Source organism: Pelodiscus sinensis, unplaced genomic scaffold, assembly GCF_049634645.1.
Source record: "Pelodiscus sinensis isolate JC-2024 unplaced genomic scaffold, ASM4963464v1 ctg35, whole genome shotgun sequence".
Taxonomy (NCBI): Eukaryota; Metazoa; Chordata; order Testudines; family Trionychidae; genus Pelodiscus; species Pelodiscus sinensis.
In genome coordinates, this window is record NW_027465908.1 from 4,807,255 (window position 1) to 4,833,289 (window position 26,035).

The following is a 26,035-nucleotide window of genomic DNA, read 5'->3' on the forward strand; positions in this document are numbered from 1 at the left end:
CGCAAAGCTAGCACCCCCCTCTCCCCCCGCCCAGCAGACCAGGGAGACGCAAAGCTAGCACCCCCCCAGCAGACCAGGGAGACGCGGAGCGGCTTTTCTCAGCAGACACCTCAGCTTGAGAATAAAGGACTGAGGGAAGTGAGGTGTGGGAGAATAAAACTGAGCTCTGGAGAAATGTTTGACTAGAGTTTCCCCGACAATATGTACCAGTTCCGAGTTACATACAAATTCAACTTAAGAACAAACCTACAGTCCCTATCTTGTACGTAACCCGGGGACTGCCTGTATTGCTTTCTCAACTAAAAGTCTTATACGCGTTCGGATGTTGTGATTGGAGTGGCAGTCTGCTCAAGGCAAAGTTGGCCTTGAATCTCGATATCTATGGCTTCATTTGAATTATTTGTGTGAAATTTGGAAGAGCAGCTCAGAGAGAGAGAGACCTCTCTCCTTTACTTTAGGATAGAATCTCACGACAGTCTGAAGGAAAAAGTCCTTGTGGCAGACAGAAAGCCATGCTTGTGAGGGTGATTCTCGTGTTGTGTTAGTTTTATTTAAAAGTTTTTCTGAGTGTTATTTTAACAAGTAAGTTAAACTCTTACATTTATAACTCTCATGTAGTTTATTGCTGTGTGATAGTATGAAAAACAATTAAATTAACTAGGTAAGTAACTAGGCAGTTAGGAAGCATTACAGATTGCTTACAATAAATTTGATATGCTCAAAATCTTCTTTACCTTTTATTCATTAAAGCAATAAGTTACTCATTTGCTGTAACAGTGGTTTTAAATGCTTGATTGCAATATAGTAATTAATTTCATATTTAGGTTGTAAAACATTTATTTCTCTTGTGTTTTATAAAACTTACATATTTTAAGAATTTGACATATTTTATGTAAAAGTCATGAACCTAATGAGAACGGGATATGAGCAAATTAAAGAGAAAAAAGTATTTAACAGAATGTAAACCACAAAACTTTATAATTGATATTTGTCTGTAGCTAGTAAAATAAGTAATTCATTAAACAATAACTATCCTAAGAGGTGGATTATTTACAGTGGTGTAGTGAGGAGGGCACACGGGGGAAGTTGTCACTGGGTGCCACGCTAGCAGGGTGCCAATATAGCCCCCCTCGACTCCCCGTCATCCCTCTGCTCACCTGCTCCTCCGCTGCCCACCATCACCGGCTGGAGCCACCTCCTCCCCACCTCTCTGCCCCTCGCCCGACCCCCCTCCACCTCTGCTCGAGGGTTAATGTGTGAGGGGCCCAGCCCCAAACTGGAGGGGGTCGGGTAAGATGCAGTACAACTCCCCCCCCCCCCCAGGGTCAGGCTCAGCCATGTGGCGGTGGGGAGTAGGGGGACGCCAATTTTGTCTTCGCTCCTGAGCGCATAACACCCTCACTATGCCTCTGGCTGGTCCGCAAAGGGAGCCAGTTTTAAAACGAGCATCCTTCATGGACCGGCTGCCTGTCACCCCACGCTGCTGCCTCTGACACAGAAGCAGCAGCGCAGGGTGGCAGCAGCCCCTGTCCAGGGGAGAGGGGCTGAGTTCCTAGATCTGGCGTGAGCCAGAAAGAAGCCGGGCTGCCTGCCCACCCACCTGGCTCCTAATACACTTTAAATGCAGAGCTGCAATGCGGGTAGGTCCCAGACCCAGCATGAGCCATGACTGAGCCGGGCTGCTGGCCAGCCTGCTAAAAAAATTTACTGGAAAGGGGGTGGGGAATACACGCAGTTTATAGCATTGACCTTTTCATTTTTTCTTATCAGTAAATTGACTACAATATTACATCCCTAGTTTCATTCTTGAATGGTTCTTTCACAGGGTCAGTGTTCTGGAAGGCTTCTTCACTTTTAAGTTAAGTAGCTCTTCTCAGGAGGAAGCAGAGCCACAGGACAGGACTGGGAAGAGATGGGACAGTAAGACCCCGGGGTGCCCCAAATTTTGGGGGTCCCTATGTGACCCAGTACAGCAGCAGTGGCATGAGCTTTTCCCACACATTATGTGCTTCACCTCTAGAAATAAAGGGATTCATTCTCTCTCACCCAGTCATTTCTTGATGCCTGTGCTAAGATTGGCAGTTTGAGTAGTCTGGGAATTGGACGACTACTTCACTTCAACTATATATATCACTTAACCCAGAGGCTCCCAACTTGAGGGTGGGTGGGTTTCAAACACATGTCAAGGGGTCAGCACCACCCTGCCATTCCAATCTTGTTTCTGGAGAGAGAAGTGCCAGCTAGATAAGAGGAGGGATATTCCTCCCCCTCCCCCCTCTAGTTCCCAATGCCCTTCCCCTCTCCTCTCCTGTCCTCTCTTCTCCTCTCTCAGCATCACCCTGTCCCCGCTCCCACTGACACCTCCCCTCCTGCCCTTTTCCTCACTTGGCCACCTGGCATTTGTCTCTCCTCTACCCTGTCCCTTGGTACCTTCCCTTTTCCTCCCCTCAGCAAAAGCCCCTTCCTCTCCCACCCCTTTCCCCTATTTTTTCTCCTCCCCACCCTACCCATCCCCTCCCCTCCCCTCCCCTCCCCATCTTCTTCCTTCCAGTTTGCAGCGCTGGAGTCTGTGATCGGGCCCCAGCTGCTTCCAGGGCTCCAGACCACTTGCCGGGCCTGGAGCTGGGCCGCACGGTTTTAAAGTCCCGGGCCGTGACGTCACGTCACACCCAGGCATCTCCCTTCTCAGCTGTTGCGCAGCGTTTCATCACGCTGCACATGCGCAGCTTTCATTCTGGCAGGGATGCTCTGGGGGCGGCGGGGGGGGGGGCCAGGGCCCGCTCTAGGCAGGGTCAGGGGAGAGACCCAGGTCCAAATATTGGTGAAGCCAGGGCTGGACCGAGCCATTCCAACACCCCGGGCAGACAGTTTAATTGCGCCCCGGGTTGGGGGAAGGCGCATGTGCGGCCTCGCCCCCGCCTGGCATGTGGGGGAGGGCGCGTGGAGCTGGCAGCGGCAGGACGCATGTGGCCGGCCCAGCCCAGCCCAGCCCGGCTACCGCCACTGGCGTGCAGCCCAGGGCGGGTTGAGCCTGGCCGTGCAGGGCCCAGTGGCCACGGAGGGGAGGGTGCTCCTGGCCAGCACTTGGGGGGTTAATGCGGCCCCCACCCCAGGTAGCTGCTGCAGGGTGGCTGCTGGGAGCTGCTGCAGCCCGCGATCCGGGAGCTGGGCACACGGCGCCTGATGGCAGCTATAAGGGGCGCTGTGTACCCTTACAGCTGCAGTCAGGCGCCCTCCATCGGTTGGCACCCTGGGCAACTGCCCGGCTAGCCCATGCCTTAATCTGGCCCTGGGTGGAGCAGGGCCCCCCGGCTCTGAATATTCCTGGTGCATAGGCACCACGAGCCCATATAACTGGCCGCCTATGGACAGGATAATCTACTAGCCACTTCCCCCACCCTCTTGCTGCCCCTATCAAATAGAGGCAGCAAGCCGGGGGAGAACCCAGGCTCCATGCGCTGCTGCTGCATTGAAACGGCCATGGGATCAGCTGTGTGGTGCTGCCCCTTTGAAATGCCACCATATCGACTAATCAAATAGTCGATACAAAAATTCACTGACTACTCTAATAGCTAGATGCACGGTAAATGGGTGTCAGAAACAAAGGCTGATGAACCTGTGTGATAGGATAGAGGCCTAAGTTTTAATCTTCTGTTTAGAGCGGGAACAGGTGTCCAAGTGGGCGACTGGGCAACCTGAGACTAAGCAATGCTGAAAAGTAATGAAAACAAGACCAGCCTCTCTCCTCACGAGGTGGCATTTGCCATGCAAGCGAGAGGCATGTTGATGTGGCTGGTTGTCATTGCCTATGTAGTCCCACTTGTTTGGATAGCCCTGGAGATTGCAACTGTCTCTATAGACCACGTCTACACTGGCAGCTTCTTGCGCAAGAACTCTTCCAGAAGAGAGCGTCTGCACTGGCATGTGCTTTTGCGCAAGAGCATCCAAGCCAGTGTAGACGTTCTCTTGCGCAAGAAAGCTCTGATGGCCATTTTAACCATAAGGCTTTCTTGAGCAAGAAATTCATGTTGCCTGTCTACACTGGCCTCTTGCACAAGAACAGTTGCACAAGAACAGTTGCACAAGAGGGCTTATTCCTGAGCGGGAGCATCAGAGGTCTTGCACAAAAGGCCCTTGAAAACGTGAGGGTCCAACCAGGGCCTGCAGCTATGGGCAGGTACGGGTGGAGGGAGCACAAATGCGGAAGGACGATGAAGCAAAAATAGTGGTCACCGTTAAGGTGCAAAGGGTGGAGACTACAGCATTGGTGGACACGGGCTGTGGGCAGACCCTGATAGAGGAAGGTCTTGTTGTCAAGCCTGAGCAGTGGGGGCTGCCCATGCAAGTACAGTGTATTCATGGGGATGTGAGAACGTACCCCATGGCCCAGATGAAGCTAGCTATCGGATCACATGAAGAGAAGTGTTAGGTGGTGGTGGCCGTGGTGTTGGAACATGATTGGCCCTATTTTTCTGACCGCCTGTGGAACAGAAGCCAAAGCGACCCCCAAAGCAAGGGCCCTGGGCAAACCCGAGCGACGTTGGCAGGGCAGCGGCTAGAGGAAGACGCCGAGGAAGGGAGCTCCGGGCTGCCAAAGCAGGGAGCCCAGCGGCCACAAGAAAACGCCCCTCTGATGGATCCCCAACAAACAGGCATTGACCTGGAAGGAGACTTCCTGGAAGAACAGAGGAACAACCCAACCCTCAGCTGAGCCTGGGAGCAAGCGGGAGTGCTGGGGCAGGGAGATTCGCAGGCCCAAGGGAGACCACAGGGCCTGCAGTTCGAGCTACAGAGTGATCTCCTATACCACCTGACCTAGGAGCCTCAAACCTGGGCCGAGATCTGCCAGCTGCTCGTACCCCAATGCTTTCAGCTGGCAGTGTTGCGGTTGGCCCACGACGTGCCCTGGGCGGGGCATCTGAGCCAGGAAAAGACACTATACAGACTAGCCCAACGGTTATTTTGTCCAGGGATACACCAGTCGTGGGGACACCATTTGAACGGGTAGGACTAGACCTGGTAGGGCCACTGGAATGGAGTGCCAGTGGGAGTAAATATATTTTAGTCATCGTGGACTATTCCACCCAATATCCAGAGGCGATTCCCCTACAGGTCATGATTGCCTGAGCCATCGCCGATGAACTCATAAAGGTATTCGCCAGGGTGGGCATCCCGAAAGCGATCCTAACAGACCAGGGAATTAATGTAACGTCAAAACTGATAACGGAATTGTCGGCTGTTGAATATTCGCTCCCTAAGAACATCTGTGTACCACCCCAGACAGATGGGCTGGTGGAGCGGTTCAACAGAACACTGAAGTCTATACTGTGCAAATTCGTCGAGGACAACCTCTGGCAGTGGGATAAGTGGCTACCAGTTCTTCTCTTCATGGTACGGGAGGTCACCCAAGCCTCCACTGGGTTCTCCCTGTTCGAATTATTATACGGGCGCCAACTGCGGGGAATTTTGGACCTAGTGAGAGAGACTTGAGAGAGGCAAGAAGACACACCCAGGGGTCTGTCCACTACGTCCTACAACTGAGAGAGCGACTTGAAGAGTTGGGCCAGCTAGCTCAGGAGAACTTACAGAAGGCACAGGAAGCTCAGGCTTCACTACAACCAGAAGGCGAAGGTGCAGACCTTTTGACCCAGGGACCGGGTGCTGCTCTTGTTGCCCTCCACCGAGTCCAAGTTACTAGCAAAATGGCAACGGCCGTTTGAAATCATTCGGAAGGTGGGTTCAGTGGACCCCACCTCATAAGGTGCAGTTACCGGGATGGCGGAAAGAATTACGGATATACCACGTAAACCTCCTAAAGGCCTGGAAGGAGCAGGAGGTAATGATAATCAGCCCATTTCCACCTGAGGAAGAGTTGGGGCCACAAGTGGGAGCCTCGCCAGAATGCCCACAGGTGGATCTCCGGCAAGACCTCCGGCGACAGCTTCAGGACCTCATCACACGGTTCCCACATCTACTGTCAGACAAACCTGGGAGAACCCCATTGATCAGTCATCATATCATCACTTTACCAGGCCAGAAAGTATGGGACAATCACCGACCCATGCCACAGAAAATGTAGGACATGGTACGCAAGGAACTGAAAGAAATGCTGGCCCTAGGGATAGTGGAGGAGTCTAGGAGTGAATGGGGAGCCCCATTGTGCTGGTCCCCAAGCTGAATGGCTCGGTGAGGTTTTGTGCCGACTTCCACAACGTGAATGCCATCTCCCAGTTTGATGCGTACCCCATGCCCCGGGTAGAAGTGCTACTTGAACGTCTAGGGAGGGCCAAGTACATCTTGACACTGGATCTCACAAAGGGAAGCTGGCCGATCCCATTGACACCAACAGCCAAGGCAAAAACGGCGTTCCTGACTCCTTTCAGGCTATACCAATTCACAATGATGCTTTTCGGACTACATGGGGCCACGTTCCAGCGACTTATGAATCAGGTCTTGGCACCTCATGAAGAGTATGCTGCTGCATACATCGATGACATTATCATGTATAGCGAAGGTTGGGAGGACCATCTAACCCACTTAGAAAAGGTACTAAGGGCCCTGGGGGAGGCCAGACTGATGGTGAATCTGACCAAATGTCACTTAAGGAAAAAAGAGGTAACCTACTAAGGATACACGGTGGGGAAGGGACAGGTGAAACCCTTGATTGACAAAGTACAGGCCCTCCGAGAATATCCCACCCCTACCACAGTAGAGGCAATTCTTGGGGTTGGTGGGATATTACCGGCGATTTGTTCCTAACTTTTCTACTATAGCCACCTCCCTGACGGACCTGACCAAAAACCAGCATCCACGGAAGGTGGAATGGTCAACAGCATGTGAGAGGGCATTTCAGACTTTACGAGACCAACTAACTCGAGAACCGGTATTAGCCCAGCTGGATTTTTCCAAGCCATTCAACCTATAGACAGACGCCTCCAAGGTAGGCCTCGGAGCCATGTTAGCTCAAGAGGTAGATGGAGCAGAACACCCTATTCTGTACCTTAGCCACAAGCTGTACCCGCGAGAAACCAAATATTCCACCATAGAGAGGGAGGCGCTGGCAGTGAAGTGGGCTGTGGAGGCCCTTAAGTACTATTTGCTGGGTGGCTCCTTTTCGATAGTGACTGATCATGCCCCACTAAGATGGCTTCTACAGGTGGGCTCTCCGCCGGCTAGGGGAATGGGGTAGGAAGCAACCGAAGGCGGGGAGCAGGAAAACCCTGGCAGGCTCAGCATGTTTCGGGGAGAACTCCCTGCCGAGCCAGTAATGGGAACCACCCACCACTGATAGGGCCCTGGGTTGGGGCTCGGTGGAGAGGGCGGGCCCGGGCCCCCCTACCCTTTCTTCCCAGATCCTGGACTAGGAGCGGATCATGCAAGAGACTAGGCCTGAGGGCCTGTGCATGAGAGACTAGGCCTCCGGGCCTGTTTGAGAAAGACTAGGCCTCCGGGCCTGTGGGTGGAGGTCTCGACCCCAGGGTTGAATGGTATAGCACTAGGTACCCCACCACAGAGGGGTTTAGGGAAAGAGGGCAGAGCAGGGACAGGAAGAAGTGGGGTGGAGGAGGAGCAGATACTGGGCTTGGGAGAAGGGTACAGACGTTCCCACCCTCCCCAGGAGCCACAGGGACTCATAGGCTAGATTGTGGAACTGCTTGCTCTATAGCGGGCCCCAGGCCATGAGCTTGAGACCCCTGCTTTGATTGTAGAGAACATGGGAAATGAGTAACAAAACCATTATACATTTCATTAAAAAGGCAGACTTTTATTACTTGTTCAGAGAACATTTGCATTAAAGACCAACACAGACTGGTCTGCACCAACTCCTTTCAACACGACCTTCATTCACTATTTACACAACATCCTGTGACCTCTCTGCTCCATGGCTCGTTTTCAGGAGGGTAAAGATCTGTGCAAACCACTTCACTTGTGTACAAGAGGGGCCATAGACATTGCTGGAAAACTGCTGGGCATGCATCTCATTTTACTGTGGCACTGGGAAGGACTGGCAAATAGGAGCACACTTACTTCAGACATTTGAAGTTGAAAATGGTTGACCAAGCTGGGCCCACTCCAGGGCTGAGCAATAATTTTTAAAAGGCGGCCACTGCATACATTTCTGAAGTGACCCTGGGCCCCTCTGGAAGAGGCAGGGCCTTGGGGGAAGGGGTGCGCCCAAGATACTTCTCATGCTCCCCCACCAACAAGCCTGATTGGCCTGGGTGTGGAGGAGCACATGAAGTCTCCCACAATCCCGAAAGAATTGCCAGCGGTTGTTTTAAAACAGCTCCCTGTTCCCTCTAAGGCACCACAGCAGGAGGAGACTTTGTGCACGGCTCCTGCCCCCCGGCCAGTCAGGGCCTGGGGGAGCATACAAAGTTCCTCGCCCCCTGCCCCTGCCCTACCAGCTAGAGAGAGCTGCCGATGGTCCCCTCGAAAAGTGTAACCGAGTACACAGTTAACCGGTTCATCAGTTAATGTGCATGATCACATGCAAGTCCCCCGCCCCCTGCCCCCTCCCTTCCCGGGCTGCTACCTCTGTATCAGAGGCAGCAGCATGGGGGGAGGGAGGCAGGAGCTGGTGCTTGAGGAGAGTCAGCTTAAAAGCCAGCTCCCCACATTCATCAGTTGCCGGGGAGCGGACTGCCTCCCCACCCCCACATGTAATTGCGGAAAATTTCAGCAGTTACATGTTTATTTGAATAAACACATTTTAACATTCCTCATTCCCAGCAGCTGGTAGCCAAGAGTCCCCCGTCCCTGCTTTACTGTGGGGCTTCTGAGCTCCAGATGTCTTTCTGTCAGGTAAACTGCATGTGCTTCAACTCCCCGTGCAGTTTGGACACCTTCCGCTCATCTTGGCAGGAAGCTACCACAGAGATGAACAGCAAACTAGGTCGTGTTGCCCAAAGAGATTAGGAACCGGTGTGCTAAAGATTTCTCCCTTCCTTGCTGTTAACAGGAGTCACCTAGAGAGGAACGCCCACTTATCTATGCCAAGCTGCTCTTACCATCTCAACTTACTGCTTCCCACTGCTCTGAAAGGGTTTAGTTGGTTGGCATAGTGAATTTATGGAGAATACACTGTCATAACACTACAGCCAACAAAGCACAGCATTCAGTGAACAAGCGCATGCCATCAGAACAGCCTTCTCAGAAGGAAGGCCACTTTTTCCACTCTGACTCTCCATTTATTCTAATTGCCAATTTCTAACTGCACCGTGTGCACCAGCATCTAACTTATTCAACTCAGCAAGGCAGGTTTAGGTTGGACGTTAGGAAAAAGTTCCTAACTGTCAGGGTGGTCAAACACTGGAATGAATTGCCCAGGGAGGTTGTGGAATCTCCATCTGTGGAGATATTTAAGAGGAGGTTAGATAAATCTATCAGGGATGGTCTAGACCAGTGGTCCCAACGCTGCGCCCACGGGGGCATTTATGTGCGCCCGCCTAGTGACCAGGGCCGGCCCGAGCCATTCGTGCACCCCAGGCGCCTGGCGCATGCACGGCCCCCACCCCGGGCGCGCAGTACATGTGCAGCCCCACCCCCTGGAGCCCCAAGAGGTTGGGGACCACTGATCTAGACAGTACTGGGTCCTGCCATGAAGGCAGGGGACTGGACTCGATGACCTCTCGAGGTCCCTTCCAGTCCTACTATTCTATGATTCTATAACTCAGAGCAGCTAATGCCCACAAAAGAAGATACCAATAGGATCTGTGGACTGACTCTGCAGCAAGGGAAAAGGAAAGGAGATTGTTTCTTCATGATCAGACTTCGATTTTACTTCTCAGACAACTTTCTCTAAGCCCCCTCCTGTCAAGTGATCTCTGTCTGCACCTCACAACTCCAGCTGTCAGCTCCTTACAGTGAGTTGTACACCCAAGACCAGACTAAGCCTTCTCCACCCCATGATTTCATGTATTTAATACATGTCACAAACCTAACTCCACATGCTTTCCAATTCTCCCAGGAACCAATGTGTTCCTAGGTAGAGTGGCAGTGATGGGAGCAACTGCGTGGGTGTGTGCCTGCAACCCAGCCATGTGCAGGTCAGCCAAAGTCCCATTGAGTAAGCAGCAGGCTTCTGACACACTCCACTGAAACTGCCTGCCTAAGAATTCAGGGCACAGCCACTGTGCTATTTCTGTCTCCCAGAGCAGCATAAATCAAAGTCTAGTATGCAGTTCCTCATAATAAGAACGGCCAGACTGGGTCATATCAAAAGTCCATCTAGCCCAGTATCTTGTCTGCCAACAGTGGCCAATGCCAGGTGCCCGAGAAGGAGAGAACAGATCAAGTAATCCCTCTCCCATCATCCACTCCCAGCCTGTGACAGAGGCTAATAGCCACTGATGGACTTAACTTCCAAGTTATCTAGTTCTTTCTTGAACCCTGTTTAAAGTCCTGGTCTTCACCACCTCCTCTAGCAAAGAGTTCCACAGGCTGAGCATGCACTGTGTGAAGAAAAACTTCCTTTTGTTTTAAACCTGCCACCTCCGGGGTGGGCAAGATAGTCTCTGTGGTTTGTATCCAACCCACCAAGCTAGTGAATCTGGCTTGCAGCCACCTTGCCACTCTCCCACCCCAAGGCTAATTGAGACCTGAGGATGGGTGAGTGCACAAAGTCTCCTTCCCCTGCCAGGGGCATGCTGCAGCAGAGAGATCCGCCAGCTGCTCTGAAACAGCAGGAAGTTCTCTCTAGCTGTCACGCACTCCTGGCAGGGCAGGGGAAGAGGGTAAAGGACTTCGCATGCTATCCCCTGAATGGCCTGCTGGCGATTTCTCTCTAGGCGGAGGGGATGAGCAAAGACTTCACACATGCCCCCACCCCCACGCTAATCAGGGACTGTAGGCAGGGGAGCACAAGAAGTCTCCTGGTCCCACCCTTTCCACCCAAGGCCCTTCCCCCTCCGAAGCAGCCTGGGGCACTTCAGAAATTTTAAATTATTTTAAATTAAAAACAATTAATTGCCCACGCCCGTGCTATCAATTTAATTTGGTGGCCCCTACTTCTTATGTTATGGAAACAAGTACATAACACTTCATTATTCACTTTTTCCACACAGAGGTTTTATAGACCTCTATCATATCCCCTCTGTCAGCCAACGGTCAGGGCAGTGTGTGTGGGTATGTCTCCTACGTCTTCAACTGCTAAGACACGAAGTCTCGTCGCAGCGGGCAGCCCAGAAGGCTGAAAGGAGCCCCGAGTGTTTTTAACGTCCGTGACTTTACTGCTAGGACCACAGTCCCTTCACAGAGGGTAGCCAAACAGGCTAACAGACGCCCCAGTGTGTAAGAAGAGCTTATTACACCTTAGATTTTAACTGCTAGAACACAAAGTTCCTTCGCAGCGGGCAGCCTGGGAAAGGCTGGAAAGGTGCCCCAACGGATCTTGTCACTTGGGAGTGACACAGATCCAAACGCCCAAGCTCTCCCTATGTCTGTCCCTTTATGACCGGCTGAAGTTCTTTTAAATTGTGCTTGGTTCTATTACAGCAACTGAAGGAGTCAGGTTAAAACTTAAACAGTTACAGGTTTATTAAAGGAACTTATAAATCATATGGTTACAATGGCTATCGCTCTATTTCTTAAATACTAGTAAAATATAGATAGATCTTAAAAAGTGGTTACAGGAAAAAGGTAAAGATAGAAAATAGAAATAATGGTACCAAGTGACAGCTTAATCTTTAAAGAGCTCTAACACTATGTATATATATACTTAAACAAAGGACCACATCCAGATACAATTTTTACCCCCTTCTGTGCCTCTCGACTCCAGCGTGTCAGGCCAGGGCCGGTCTCTCAATTCCTCGGAAAGACAAATACGAGGTGCGCGTCCCCTCTGGAACCTCGGGAGGTCAAACACCAAACCCGACCAGCAGATAGGTGGTAGATTGACACACAAAGCAAGTGTGCTGCTGGACTCATCTTTATACCCCTGGGGGCCCGTATTCTCTTTCTTATCTTAAGAGGCCAAATTGTACTGGTCCGTTTTGTGGTGCCAGTTCTTACAAGCAGGTTACAAGTTAATTTACACTTGTAAGAGAGGAAGATAGCTAAATTAGGACTGCCGGATGTTCTTGTTGGGCGGGAGATTCCTTCCCCCGTGGACGGGTATGTGTTCGTATCAATATGGGTTAAGTCAAGGGCACGATGTACAGCCTCTTGGTCAACAATTAGTTTGACCACCCTCCTATCTCTGCTTACAGTTGGTCACGGTCACTGAGCCAGCATATCTAAACCTCCTGCTCCAAGGTTTTCAAAGAATATGCTGTTTTCCTGCTCCTATGTGCCCTGCATGGTTTCAAGCAGACAAAGATGGATGTTAAAATGGGGGTTCACGTCTGGCTACACCCTCTTAGTCTCCTCTTTTCTAAAATGAAAAATCCCAGTCTTTTTAATCTCTCTTCATATGGGACCCATTCCAAATCTCTAATAATTTTTGTTGCCCTTTACTAAACCTTTTCTAATGCCAACATATCTTTTTTGAGATGAGGCAACCACATCTACATGCAGTATTCAAGATGTGGGTGTAACATGGTTTTATATAGAGGCAATAAGATGTTCTCTGACTTATTCTCTATCCCTTTTTAATGATACCTAGCCTTCTATTTGTTTTTTTGACTGCCGCTGCACACGGAGTGGATGTTTTCAGAGAACTATCCACAATGACTCCACGATCTCTCTCTTGAGTAGTTGAAGCTAAATTAATCTCCATCATATTGTATGTATAGTTGGGATTATTTTTTCCAATGTGCATTACTTTACATTTATCAACATTAAATTTCATTTGCCATTTTGTTGCCCAATCACTTAGTTTGGTGAGATCTTTTTGAAGCTCTTCACAGTCTGCTTTGGTCTTAACTATCTTGAGCAGTTTGGTATGATCTGCAAATTTTGCCATCTTAATATTTAGTCCTTTTTCCAGATCACTTATAATTAATTGAACAGGATTGATCTAAGTACAGACCTTTGGGGGACACCACTAGTTACTTCTCTCAGTTATGAAAATTGACCATTTATTTCTACCCTTTGTTTTCCGTCTTTTAACCAGTTATCAATCCATGAGAGGATCTTCTCTATTATCCCATGACAACTAACTTTACTTAAGAGCCAGACAGTGAAGGGATCAGCCCAGTTGGACTGGTAATCATGCTGCAGATGGGCTGGGAAAGTGGAGAGAACCTCGTGGGGCTGAAACCTCTACCGACTGGTTGCTCTCTTCCATTCTTAACCCCCACACAAGGGGAGGAAGCTGCTCTTCTACACTGGTACACTTTTTATTATGCAAAGGGGAAAGATAAGACTGCAAGTTTCATAGTGTTTCCCTACTCTTACAAAATGTTGGATATGAGGCAGCTACACAGCTGTTCTGCCATTACGACTTTTCATTGACTCCCCATTCTGTTTCACTATGGCTACGTCTACACTGGCATGATTTTCCGAAAATGCTTTTAACGGCAACCCACCTCTCTGAAAACAGGGACCAAAACTGAAAGTGTTCCTTCCAAAGGTACAGAATTACTGTAGGATTTCTACCCTCCAGCTAATCTCCACAGGAATTATAAATACACTTGTTGAAAGACTTTACATAAACTCAACCGTAAATAATTTTTTCACAAGGACAGAGTTCCTGATGCTATAAATCTAAAGCTAGAGGAATGACCCTGTTTGTAAAACACAGAAGGCTTCCTGGAAATATAGCACTCTGTAGGTTCCTATGTTTACTTTGTGAAATATCATTCTGCATGATTTCATTGAGAAAATTAAAGTAAATGCTAAGAAATCTACAACATGCAAATTTAGTTACACTGTGGTCATGTTGTTCAAAGATATTCTATTTAACGATTAGAGATATTAGAAATGGATGCTCATTCTTTCCAATTCATTAAGCCTAAATATAAGACAATATAAATTTTGTCAGCTCAAAAAAATCTATATTCTAGTTATTTAAATAATAGCATTGCTTGATCACTAAGGCTACTTTTACACTGCTTCCCTCTCACGGAAAAGGAAATGCAAATGGAACGTATGTCACACACATTTGCATATCCTCTTCTGATCCTTTTCGTGGAAGAGGTTTTTGCACAAAAAAATGCAGTGTAGATGGGGTCATTTTGCACAAAAAAAACCCTTTTGCGCAAGAACCCTGTAAATCTCCTTTTTTGAGGGATAAGGGTTCTTGAAAAAAAACCTTTTTGCGCACAAAATGGCCCCATCTACATTGGTTTTTGCTCAAAAACCTCTTCTGCAAAAAGGATCGGAAGAGGATATGCAAATGAGAGCGCAACATATGCTAATGCACGCTCTATTTGCATTTCCTCTTCTGCAAGAGGGAAGCAGTGTAGACGTAGCCTAAATGTTGAATTATTTGAATTTTATTTATGAACAGCATAAGATTTTATTTACAAAATAGTAGGTCTGGTGGATCTTCCTATTTTAAAATATAAAATGTTTCTATTGGCATAACATTAGCTCAGTTTTGATTCAAATGCAAAGCGAATCCTTAAAAAGCTAGATGGGTAAGTAATTTTTTGGAAAATGTGTGTGCCTTCTTTTGTTAAACTCCAGGTAGGTATATGCAGAAAAGTGTACTAGAACATATTCTACATGCAAAGCATTAATCTATATCGACTACAGTGTCTCTTCTTTTTATTCAATCATCAATTTTCCTTTTAAGTACAAGCCAGTATTGCAGCAATACTGTATTATCTGTATAGTGCTGCCAGTAGCATCCTGGCTCAATTAGCACAATCCCCAGCAAGCGATTCACTGTGCAGAGAGAACCTGTATCTGGCTCTTTCAGGAGAAAGCTTTTGAGTCTACCGAAAAGATATTTTGTTACTGCCGTTATGGCAGAATTTACATGCTGACTGAGGCTTGTATGTATTATCCTAGAAAAGGCACTCACAATTTCAATGCACTGACATTGCATGAAGTGCCAGGAACAATATTTTCCTTATTGCATTAACATTAGACATTACATAGCTCCTATGCATTTTACCCTCACCACACACAGTCTCCATTATGGGACTGTATTATGATTCTTAATGACATAACTCCACCATAATTACCCTACTAAGCACTTACAATGCTTGCATCCCAAGAATGATATAAAACAGGGAAAGGGCTTTCTTTATAAGTAGGTTTTTTCATTTAAAAAAAGTCAAGGCCTTTTTGCAATCATCTTGGGGAGATCTATTTATCTTTTAGACTGTCTCCATTCACGTGGCTATTTTTAATATTGGCCAATTCTCCGCTTTTTAACATTTTCAAATAATCACGTGGCCCTTTCCCTTCAAAGGATGAGGGACTTTTGTAGGATCCCCCAATTTTATCCCAGAAAGTAAAATACTGACCGTAGTTGTAATCAAAATACAAATGATGATCGGTGTGATGGGCAGAGCCATTGATAATGTGTTTCAAGAAATTTGGGACGCGGTAATCGCCATCATGAATAGAGATTGTCCAGACATTGACAGCGACGTAGAGACCCAAATAGGTCACCTTGTGCAAAGGGAAGAGGAAAGGATAGATATGATAGGGAATACTCTGCAGGAAGCCATCCAGAGGGTGAAAGGCGTGACTTGCAAATGGCGTAGCAACCTTCCAGCGGTGATGGGGCTTGTGCAGACGCTACAGAAGAACAGAACAGAGTTAGTGTCTAGATTTTGAAATGGCAAAAAAAAGTCTGGGTTTCAATCTGGCACCTCCTACCTCTACTCTTCCTTCCATATGTCTTGGAATATGTCTAACTGCATTTTACTGTAGCTCTATTTCTTCCTTGTCCCTCCCTCTTCTTGCGAACTGACACACATAGCTTATAGTGGTAGATGGTCACATGAAAATAGCAGGATGGCCACAGAGGCATAGATGGCAATTTGGGCTAGTGTCCCAAGTCTGTACCTAGGAGATCGGACAGGCTACATGAATCTGTGGCCACACCACTGTTTTTAGCATGCTAGTTTGAGCAGAGTCCAGTGGCTGTGCAGACATACCTCATCTGTAAACAAGCAACATCTGGAATCAAGTCCATACGGCAACCCTGCCATTTGCCGTATTGAAATCACTACTTCCAAGATCAATGTCTGACTGAAAATTACACTTTGCATCTAGAGTTTGCTTTCAAGATTTGAACATAGTTAATGAGTCAGATAGGCTAACTCTAATCACTCTACTTGGAAGCTGAAGCAAAATGCAGGACAATGTAGCACCTTAAAGACTAACAAGATGGTTTATTAGATGATGAGCTTTCGTGGGCCAGACCCACTTCCTCAGATCAAATCAAGTGGGTCTGGCCCACGAAAGCTCATCATCTAATAAACCATCTTGTTAGTCTTTAAAGTGTTACATTGTCCAGCATTTTGCTTCAGATACCCCAGACTAACACGGCTACATTTCTATCACTATTCTACTTGGAAGGACACTACTAAGAGGACACTACTAAGTGGAATCTTTCCCCTGAGGTTAGTGGCCTTCAGATCTGGCCCTAAAAGCATAACATAGGAATATATATATTTTTAATTTTAAGCTAACATAAGCGTGGCCCTGGTAATAGCATTATAGAATACTAGGACTAGAAGGGACCTCGAGAGGTTATCAAGTCCAGTCCTCTGCCATCTAGACAGTACTGGGTCCTGCCATGAAATAGAGCTACAGTAAAATGCAGTTAAACATATTCCAAGACATATAGAAGGAAGAGTAGAGGTAGGAAGTGCCAGATTGAAACCCAGATTTTCTTGCCATTTTAAAATATGTATCTTATGTTAGCTTAAAATTTAAAAATATATATACTCCTATGTTATGCATTTAGGGCCAGATCTGAAGGCCACTGACCTCAAGGGAAAGATTCCATTTTACTTCAATGGAGTGTATCAGTGACACTGTACTCTTCATCCACAATCTCAGTACAAGCAATCCTAACCAGTTCACTGTGGGTTAAGTTATGATTGCAGTTTATCAACATGGAAACTGAGGCAGAAAGGGGGGTGTGATTTATGCTAGGACATAGGGAAATTTTTGGAACTGGATTCAAGCATAAGAGCTCCTGGTGCCTATACACACGCTCAGACCATGAGCAGAAACCTAAAAGGCTCCCTTACTTAATTCTTTATAGCCCAATGGTGATATAATGTATGTGAACAGCCCTAGTTAATCTCCTGGGATTACTCATGTGCATGAACTGAGACCTATAACTTTTATTTTTCTATTGACAAGTATAACAGTGTGTTTCAAGATTGACATACTTGACTATAAAGTATTCAACCAAACCACACAGAGGTGTGTGAAGGGAAGCAGAGCAGCCTAAAAGAGCTGGTCCAGCCTCTTTGGACTCCCATTGCAAAGTCCAGCACAGGAAAAGGGATGGGAAAGATGTGTTCAAGGAAGGCTGTAGCACATAGCAGCACTGCCAGAAAGAGGGTAGCAAGGACAGGCTCCCATGCCTTAGATACATCTTCGTGGCTTCCATCCTCAGAGCAGCCCAGGATCAGGTAGGCAAAAGGTGATTAAAGCCACTTAGCCCCCCTATCTCTAGGCTGCAAATTCTGTGTTACACATCAGAGAATCTAAGGACATGTCTCCACCTCTGGGAAGATTGATACTGTGGCGCTCAATCTTCTGGCATTCAATTTAGTGGGTCTAGTAAAGACCCACTAAATTGAATGCTGAGGGCACCCTCATTAACTTTGGAACTCCTCACAGTTGCAAGGAGTAAGGGAAACCAGCAGGAGTTTCTCCCATCAACTTTGTGCTTTGCAGTTGCCCCAGAAATTCGATGCAATGTCCTGTGACTCCAGCTATGTAATTAATGCAGCTGGAATTTCAATCTTGCATCCATTTTCTCTGCCAGAAAAAACCTGGCTTTAGTATTCAGAGTAAAATCAAGCACCCAGCAAAATGCCATTAAATTAAAGATAGTCTTGCTAAACTGCCATTGAAGTATACTAAACCAGACACAATCTACTTTTCTGTCCTATCTAACGATGATAGATAACGAAAAACAGTATTTTACTCAGACCCTCCTGGCAACTGCCTGCCTCTAGTTTTACAAAGTTGTTTTGAAGTCTAGCACACTTTATATCTGTATCTAGAGCTTTATCATACCTTGTACACAAGTTTATGATGAAGGAACCTGTGAATCCAGTAAATGCACATGTCAGTGAAGAAAAGGAAAGAGAGCATGCTAAGGATTACGCCAAACCATCCTAGGAAAAATAAGAAACTTAATTAGGATTTTAAGAGATTACAAACAAGTGTCAAGATTGTGAGAAATATGTCTCTAAGATGGTACAAGGAAAATATGTCAAATCTTTTTGCAAAATGTCTTTAGTTATCCTGAGGCTAAATCATTTAGGTTATATAGAGCAAACTCAACCAAATGGGATTTGCATTGTACTTGTATAGCAATTCTTGCTGGCGAAAAGTTCTATGATTTCTTTTAGGCTTTAAAGTGCTGAACTGAACCTAATGGTGAAAATTTCAGTGGTTTCTCTCATCCACAAAGTGAAATGATCTCATCACCATCCTCCTAAAAACACATTAGTACTTAAAGGACACTGTCAAGTACATAAAATTATACCTGCATTCTCTCTCTCTCTATCACACCTCCCACCCACCCACCAGCACATAGAAACACAGATTAAAAAGACAGGATGTTTTCCCAAAACGTGAAGACAGAAAGCACTGAAAGACAATATGTTTTGTTTTCACTTTGGAAACAGTACACAGACTAGAGAAAGGCAGCTAAGCGACAGTCTCCTAGTGTATAGATGTTTGATGATTATTTAATGATAAACAAATGCCCTTATACCACTAACACCTTCAAAGTGATAACTATAACTATTTTCTTTGTTGCTAGTTTACATTTTGTATTTGTCACCTGGCTAATGAAACATCAGCTTTGTCTACCCCTCTAAGATTCAAATGCTGTTGCGGCAACAGTTTAATGTGGGAGTGTGGTCACAACAAGAGCACTAGGAGATAGGTAAACCAGTAGATCAACCACCTCCACAAAGGAAGCCTGCTTCCATTAGCACTTTACAGAGTTGTTACTTGCTGCGCTTGGAGAAGGGGTGTTATTGTCATACCAGTGAGCAAGAAAGTTACAGTGCTGTGTAGACAAGCCCCTAGTGAAGTCTGTTTCCTTGTGTTCTCTTATCTCTCTGCTGTATCCATCTCACGTCTCTTATGTTATGCTTACATTGAAAGCTTTTGGGGATGGAACCAGATGTGTGAAAGTACTAGGGATGTGAAATGTCAACCAGTTACCATTACCAACGGGGGCTGGAGCAGCCCCACAGGCAGGGCCGGCCTTAGGCTGATTCGATCGAATCAGGCCCCGCGCCTAAGGGGGCCCCGCGCCCCTGAACCCAGAAGTGCCGGCGAGTTACAGAGCTGGGTCTCTCCCCAGCTCTGCCCGGAGCAGGAGCAGGCCTCGCCGCCTACTGCTGCCCATGTGCAGCGTTGCACATGGGCGGGGAGGACGCCCGGGTGTGACGTGACGTCACGGCCCGGGATTTTAAAAGTCCTGGGAGGCACGTTTCAGGACCTCGCTGGCTCCAGGTTCCGCCTCCGGGGCCTGAGCACAGGGCCCCACAATGTGGAAGGCAGAAGGGAGGGAACAGGCTTGTGCAGCGGCGGCAGCAGCAGGGAGGGGGGAAGGGAAGAGGCTTAGGGTTAGGCAGGGAGGGATGGGAGGAGAGGAGGCAGCGGCAGCAGAGGGGCTTGGGCGGGGGGCAGAGGGGCTTGGGTAGCAGGGGAGGGGCGGAGGTGGTGGACAGGGGAAGGGGCTTGGGCGGGGGGAGGAGAAGGCACTAAGGGTCTGTCTACACTACAGCACTAATTCGAACTAACTTAATTCGAATTAATTAATTCGAACTAAGCTAATTCAAACTAGTGCATCTAGACCTAAAAACTAGTTTAAATTAGCATTTTGCTAATTCGAACTAGCATATCCACATTAAGTGGACCCTGAACCGGGGTTAAGGCTGGCCGGAAGCAGTGCCGGCAGGGCATCAGATTAGGACTTAGAGCGTGGAGATGCTGTCTCAGGCTAGCCGAGGGCTGTGGTTAAAGGGACCCGACCCCCACCCCGGACAGACAGTTTTCAGGGGTTCCCCGCTTGCAACGCAGTCCTGGCTTGGAGTGCCCTGAGTGCCCACACTCGGCACATCACAGCACTCGGCCATCAGACCGGCTGCACTTGCCGCAGGCTGCCATCTGGGGGCTGCAGGAGAGCTTCCACACCGAGGAGCCCGCAGAGCCACCCCCGTGCTCCCCATCAGGGGCTCATACACCATTCCTCCCTCACCTCCTTCCACTTGCCCCTCCCTAGCCCCCCTTCCTGATGTACAAAATAAAGGACACGTGTGTTCAAAAATAGAAACTCTATTTAACAAAACTCGGGAAGACTGGGAAAAGGAGGTGGGAGAAGGGAAGACAGAAGGTGGGAGGGGGGAGGGCAACTAAAATGATCAGGGGTTTGGAACAGGTCCCATATGAAGAGAGGCTAAAGAGACTTGGACTTTTCAGCTTAGAAAAGAGGAGACTGAGGGGGGATATGATAGAGGTCTATAAAAGCAAGAGTGGTGTGGAGAGGGTGCATAAAGAAAAGTTCTTCATTAGTTCCCATAATGGAAGGACTAGAGGACACCAAATGAAATGAATGGGTAGCAGGTTTCAAACTAATAAAAGAAAGTTCTTCACAAAGCAAATAGTCAACCTGTGGAATTCCTTGCTGCAGGAGGCTGTGAAGGCTACAACTAGAACAGAGTTTAAAGAGAAGTGAGATCAAGTCATGGAGGTTGGGTCATGGAGTGCTATTAGCCAGGGGGTAGAAATGGTGACCCTGGCCTCGGTTTGTGGAAGGCTGAGATGGATGGCACGAGACAAATGGCTTGGTCAGTGTCTACAGTCCATCCTCTCCGGGGTACCTGGTGTTGGCCGCTGTCGGCAGACAAGCTACTGGGCTAGATGGACCTTTGGTCTGACCCAGTACGGCCGCTCTTATGTTTTTATGTTCTAAGCTCAGGGTTGGGGATCTCACTGGACCACCTTGATTTTCACGCAAATCTGCTCCTGAGTGGCCAGGCTGGCAGCTATCCTGCCCTAGACGGCCACTTTCCTGTGCCTAGTGCGGAGGTCGTGGACGTTGGAGGCTTCCCCCCAAACCTGGATGAGGTCCATGATCTCCGCACTAGACCAGACGGGCACCCGCCTCTTGCAGCCCCAGGCAGGCTCCTGTGAGCCGCCAGCCTGGTCCCGGGAAGAGGCAGAGGGCTGGGTGGCAACAGGTGACTGGCTCGTGCCGTACCAGGTGCAGGGTCTGTTGGATGGGTGCTGGCAGGCTTGCACCTGGCACGGGCACCGTAGCCAGCCCGTGCCCCTTTAAGGGCTCCGGGGCCAGGAGCGGGGCAGACGAGTTTCCCTGGTGGTGCCCAGAGTGGTCACCAGGGAAAGCTGGGGTAGGCTAGCCTCCCACTATTTCGAATTAAGTGGCCACACAGCCCTTAATTGGAACTAGGCATTACTCCTCGTAGAACGAGGTTTACCTAGTTCGAATTAAGCACTCCGCTAGTTCGAATTAAGTTCCAACTAGCGGTTTGTATGTGTAGCGCCTATGAAAGTTAATTCGAACTAACATCTGTTAGTTCGAATTAATTTTGTAGTGTAGACATGCCCCAAGAGACAGGGGTGCAGGAGAGACAAATGCCAGGGGGCCAAGTGGAGACAATGAGGGAAAGGGCAGGAGGGGAGGTGTCAGTGGAAGGGGGACAGGGTGATGCTGGGAGAGGAGAGGAGAGTGGAAGGGCAGGGTATTGGGGGCTAGAGGGGGGGAGGGGGAAGTGCTGGGAGAAGGCTTGAAAGAAGGGGTGGGCTTGCGAAAGGTGGGGATGGAGTAAGGCATGTGTAAGGGCACAGGGGCATGAGGGGATGGGGTGAAGCAGAAGGGCAGACACCTGCAGGGGAGGGACCAGCACCAGAGGAGAGAGGCAGGGCAGGTGTTTAGAGGGAGGTGTTAGAAGAGGGGGAGCTCACATGATCAGAGTGGGGCTACTGGAGGAGTGGGCACAGGGGGGAGAGAAGGGCTGGTGGAGGGGGGCAGGTTGCAGGAATGCTGAGGGCAGTGAGAAGGGCAGCAGAGAAGGGTGAGGAGTTGGGAGGCAGCAGGCACCAGGGGAGATGATAGAGCAAGGAGAGGAGACATGGCAGCGGAGAGAAAAGCTAAAGGTTTATAAAATATTTATTAACTTGATATGCTGCCCATGGTCAGTTTGTTTGTGACCCGCGGTGCAGTTTGGTTTATGTGCGGATCAACACATGGCCAGCGAGTGGGAGCCGGAACAAAAAAGTAGTCAGTGTAATGATCTTCTGTTGATATGTGTTTTAGTAGTTAAACTCCTGGACTGTCATTGCTCATGAAAAGTGCTGTCACATGGGTAGAAATCAGGTAAATATTGCATTTTATTAATATCAGCAGAACTGACTTAAATGGGGCCTGTGTGTTGTGTAGTCTTGCCTTAATCTTTGTGTTCGTGCCTGCCAGTGTGAGAGAAGCTATTTGTATCTATTTGCTTGCATATGCAACCACGCTTGAGGCCCTCAGCATGTTCTGTAAGTATCAGTGTGGCCCCTGGGGCTTCCAAAGTTGAATTGCCCTAGCTCATCCCTGACATGTGTCTATCTAACCTGGTCTTAAATATCGCCAGTGATGGAGATTCCGCAATCTCACTAGGCAATTTATTCCAGTGTTTAACCACCTTGACAGGAAGGAATTTTTTCCTCATGTCCAACCTAAACCTCCCTTGATGCAATTTAAGCCCATTGCTTCTCATCCTAACCTCAGAGGCCAAGCAGAACAGTTTTTCTTCCTCTTCTTTACAATACTCTTTTAGATACTTGAAAGCTGCTCTCGTGTCCCTTTTCGGTCTTCTCTTTTCCAAGGTAAACAAGGCCAATTTCTTCAGCCTTGCCTCATATCTCATGTTCTCTATACCTTTCATCATTTGTGTTGATCTTCTCTGGACTTTCTCCAATTTCTCCACATTTCCTGAAATGTGGCACCCAGAACTGGACACGATACTCCAGCTGGGGCCTAATGTAGATGGCTCAGTCCCTGCCTTAGGGGACGTGAGACTGGGCAGGTTAATTTCCAATCCTCCTGTTTATTCTTTTCCTAAGCACTGAGGGCCCGGTAGTTCTGATGGGGGCTCTACAGGAAGGCAGCCCGCACTGCCCCATGCCTGAAACCTTGTGCAGGTTTTAAACAGCTGTCCAGCCCACCCTAGAGGTGACTGCATTTCAGTGTGCCTGAAGCAATGGACAGGAGAATGGCTCCCGGGCATGGCTTGCTCATGACTGCTTCAGTCCCGTTGATGGGCCTCAGCCTCTTCCCTTCCGCTCCCCCGCTTTGCAATGGGGCTGTAGACTCTGGGGGAGAGGGGTGGAGGCAAGCAAAGGTGTCTCCCTGCAGCAGATATACACGTCTCTGTATTTACCATTCTCTCATTGAAGTTTTTAGCTTTGTAGTGAGTCCTTCTACATGGAAACTTTGTATTACGTCTCGGTAGAATAGTCCCTTCGGATCGCTACCCCTTCCTGCTTCTCCACGTGGGAACTAATGATACGGCCAAGATTGACCTTGAGCGGGTTACTGCAGATTATGTAGTGCTGGGAAGAAGGATCCAAGAATTCGGAGCGCAAGTGGTGTTCTCGTCCATCCTCCTTGTTGAAGGGAAAGGACTGGGCAGGGATCGTCGAATTGAGGACGTAAATGCGTGGTTGCGCAGGTGGTGTTGCACCGAGGGCTTTGGTTTCTTCGACCATGGGACGCTGTTCTGGGCACAAGGATTATCAGGAAGAGATGGGATCCACCTAATGAAGAGAGGAAGGAGCATCTTCGCAGGCAGGCTTGTGAACCTAGTGAGGAGGGCTTTAAACTAGGTTCGTCGGGGGACGGTGACCAAAACCCAGAGAGGAGTCGGAAAGTCAGATACCGGGAAAAAATGCAGAGAGGAATGAGCAAGAAAGGAGGACCCCTGTCTCGAATGGAGAAGATAGGGCGATCAACTGGTTACCTGAGGTGTTTGTACACTAATGCGAGAAGCCTGGGCAACAAACAGGAAGAACTGGAGGCCCTGGCCTAGTCCAAGAAATATGATTTAATTGGGATAACAGAGACTTGGTGGGATGACTCGCATGACTGGAGCGCTGTCATGGAAGGGTATAGACTGTACAGGAAGAACAGGCAGGGGAGAAGAGGAGGAGGAGTTGCACTATATGTAAGAGAGCACTACGATTGCTCTGAACTCCAGTATAAAGAGGGAGAAAAACCTGTTGAGAGTCTATGGGTTAAGTTTAAAGGAGCAAACAACAGCAGTGATGTTGTGGTTGGTGTCTGCTACAAGCCACCGAATCAAGTGGATGAGGTAGATGAGGCTTTCTTCGGACAACTGAGCAAAGCTTCCAGATCACAGGTCCTGGTTCTCGTGGGGGACTTTAATGACCCTGACATCTGTTGGGAAACCAATATGGCAGTACACAGGCAATCCAGGAAGTTTTTGGAGAATGTTGGGGATAACTTCTTGACACAAGTGCTGAAGGATCCGACCAGGGGCCATGCACAGCTTGACCTTCTGCTCACAAACAGGGAGGAACTAAGAGGGGAAGTGGAGGTGGGTGACAACCTGGGAAGCAGTGATCATGAGATGGTAGATTTCAGGATCCTGACCAAGGGAAGAAAAGAGAGTAGTAAAATACACACCTTGGACTTCACAAAAGCAGATTTTGACTCCCTCCGAGCTCTGATGGGCAGAATCCCCTGGGATGCTAACATGAAGGGGAAAGGAGTCCAGGACAGCTGGCAGTATTTTAAAGAAGCCTTATTGAAGGCACAGAAAGAAACCATCCCGACGTATAGCAAGAGAGGCAAACATGGTAGGAGACCGGATTGATTTACAGGGAAAATCCTTGATGAACTTAATCACAAAAAGGAAGCTTACAAAAAGTGGAAACTTGGACAAATGACCAGGGAGGGGTTTAAATGTACAGCTCGAGAATGCCGGGGGATTATCAGGAAGGCGAAAGCCAGTCGCAATTCCATTTGCGCTAAGGATGTGAAGGATAACAAGAAAGGTTTCTACAGGCATGTTAACAAGAAGAAGGTGATCAGAGAGGGTGCGCGGCCCCTAATAGATGAAGGAAGTAACCTAGTGACAGATGATGTGGGGAAAGCTGAAGTACTCAATGCTTTCTTTGCCTCTGTATTCACTGACAAGGTCGGCTCCTGGACTTCTGCGCTAAGTGACGCAAGATGGGATGAAGGTGGACAGCCCGTGGTGGGTAAAGAACAGGTTAGGAACTATTTAGAAAAGCTAAACGTACATAAATCCATGGTCCGGACTTAAAGCATCCGAGGGTACTGAGGGAGTTGGCAAATGTCATTGAGGAACCTTTGGCCATTATCTTTGAAAAGTCGTGGAGATCAGGAGAAATCCCGGATGATTGGAAAAAGAAAAATGTAGTGCCCATCTTCAAAAAAGGGAAGGACGATTGAGGGAACTATAGGCCGGTCAGTCTTACCTCAGTTCCTGGAAAAATCATGGAAGGGATCCTTAAGGAATACATTTTGAGGCACTTGGAAGAGAGGAAAGTGATTAGGAACAGTCAGCATGGATTCACAAAGGGGAAGTGGTGCCTGACCAATCTGATTAGCTTCTATGATGAGGTAACTGGCTCAGTGGACAGTAGCCGCGCGGCATGGGGTTCGAACAAGCTGGCATTTAAAAATGGCGCCGGCCGGCTTATGCAAATAAAGCCCGGGAAATTCAAATCCCGGGCTTCATTTGCACGTTTGGTATGCATACATTACCCCGCTAGTTCGAACTAGCGGGGTAGTGTAGACATACCCTAAGTGAGGCAGAGACTGCCCTGTGGGTGAATGAGGTGGGAATGGAGAAGGCGGAAGGTGAGCACCTCTGGGTAGTTGCAAAGGTTGGAGAGGGGATGGAAGCCAGATCCAAGATCAATGAGCCCT

At 48.3% G+C, this 26,035-nt stretch overlaps 1 protein-coding gene across 1 annotated transcript in view; it reads right to left on the minus strand.

The window, feature by feature from the left end:
* Nucleotides 1-11,513: 11,513 nt before the first annotated feature.
* The window catches only part of LOC142824430 (lathosterol oxidase-like), a 31,786-nt gene continuing 17,264 nt past the window's right edge, over nucleotides 11,514-26,035 (minus strand). The window contains exons 4-5 of the mRNA XM_075916375.1: nucleotides 18,106-18,206; nucleotides 11,514-15,636 (exon numbers count right to left, since the gene is read on the minus strand). Coding sequence (XP_075772490.1) covers nucleotides 15,199-15,636; nucleotides 18,106-18,206 — 539 coding nt within the window. The 3' untranslated portion in view covers nucleotides 11,514-15,198. The remainder of the gene's footprint in view (nucleotides 15,637-18,105; nucleotides 18,207-26,035) is intronic.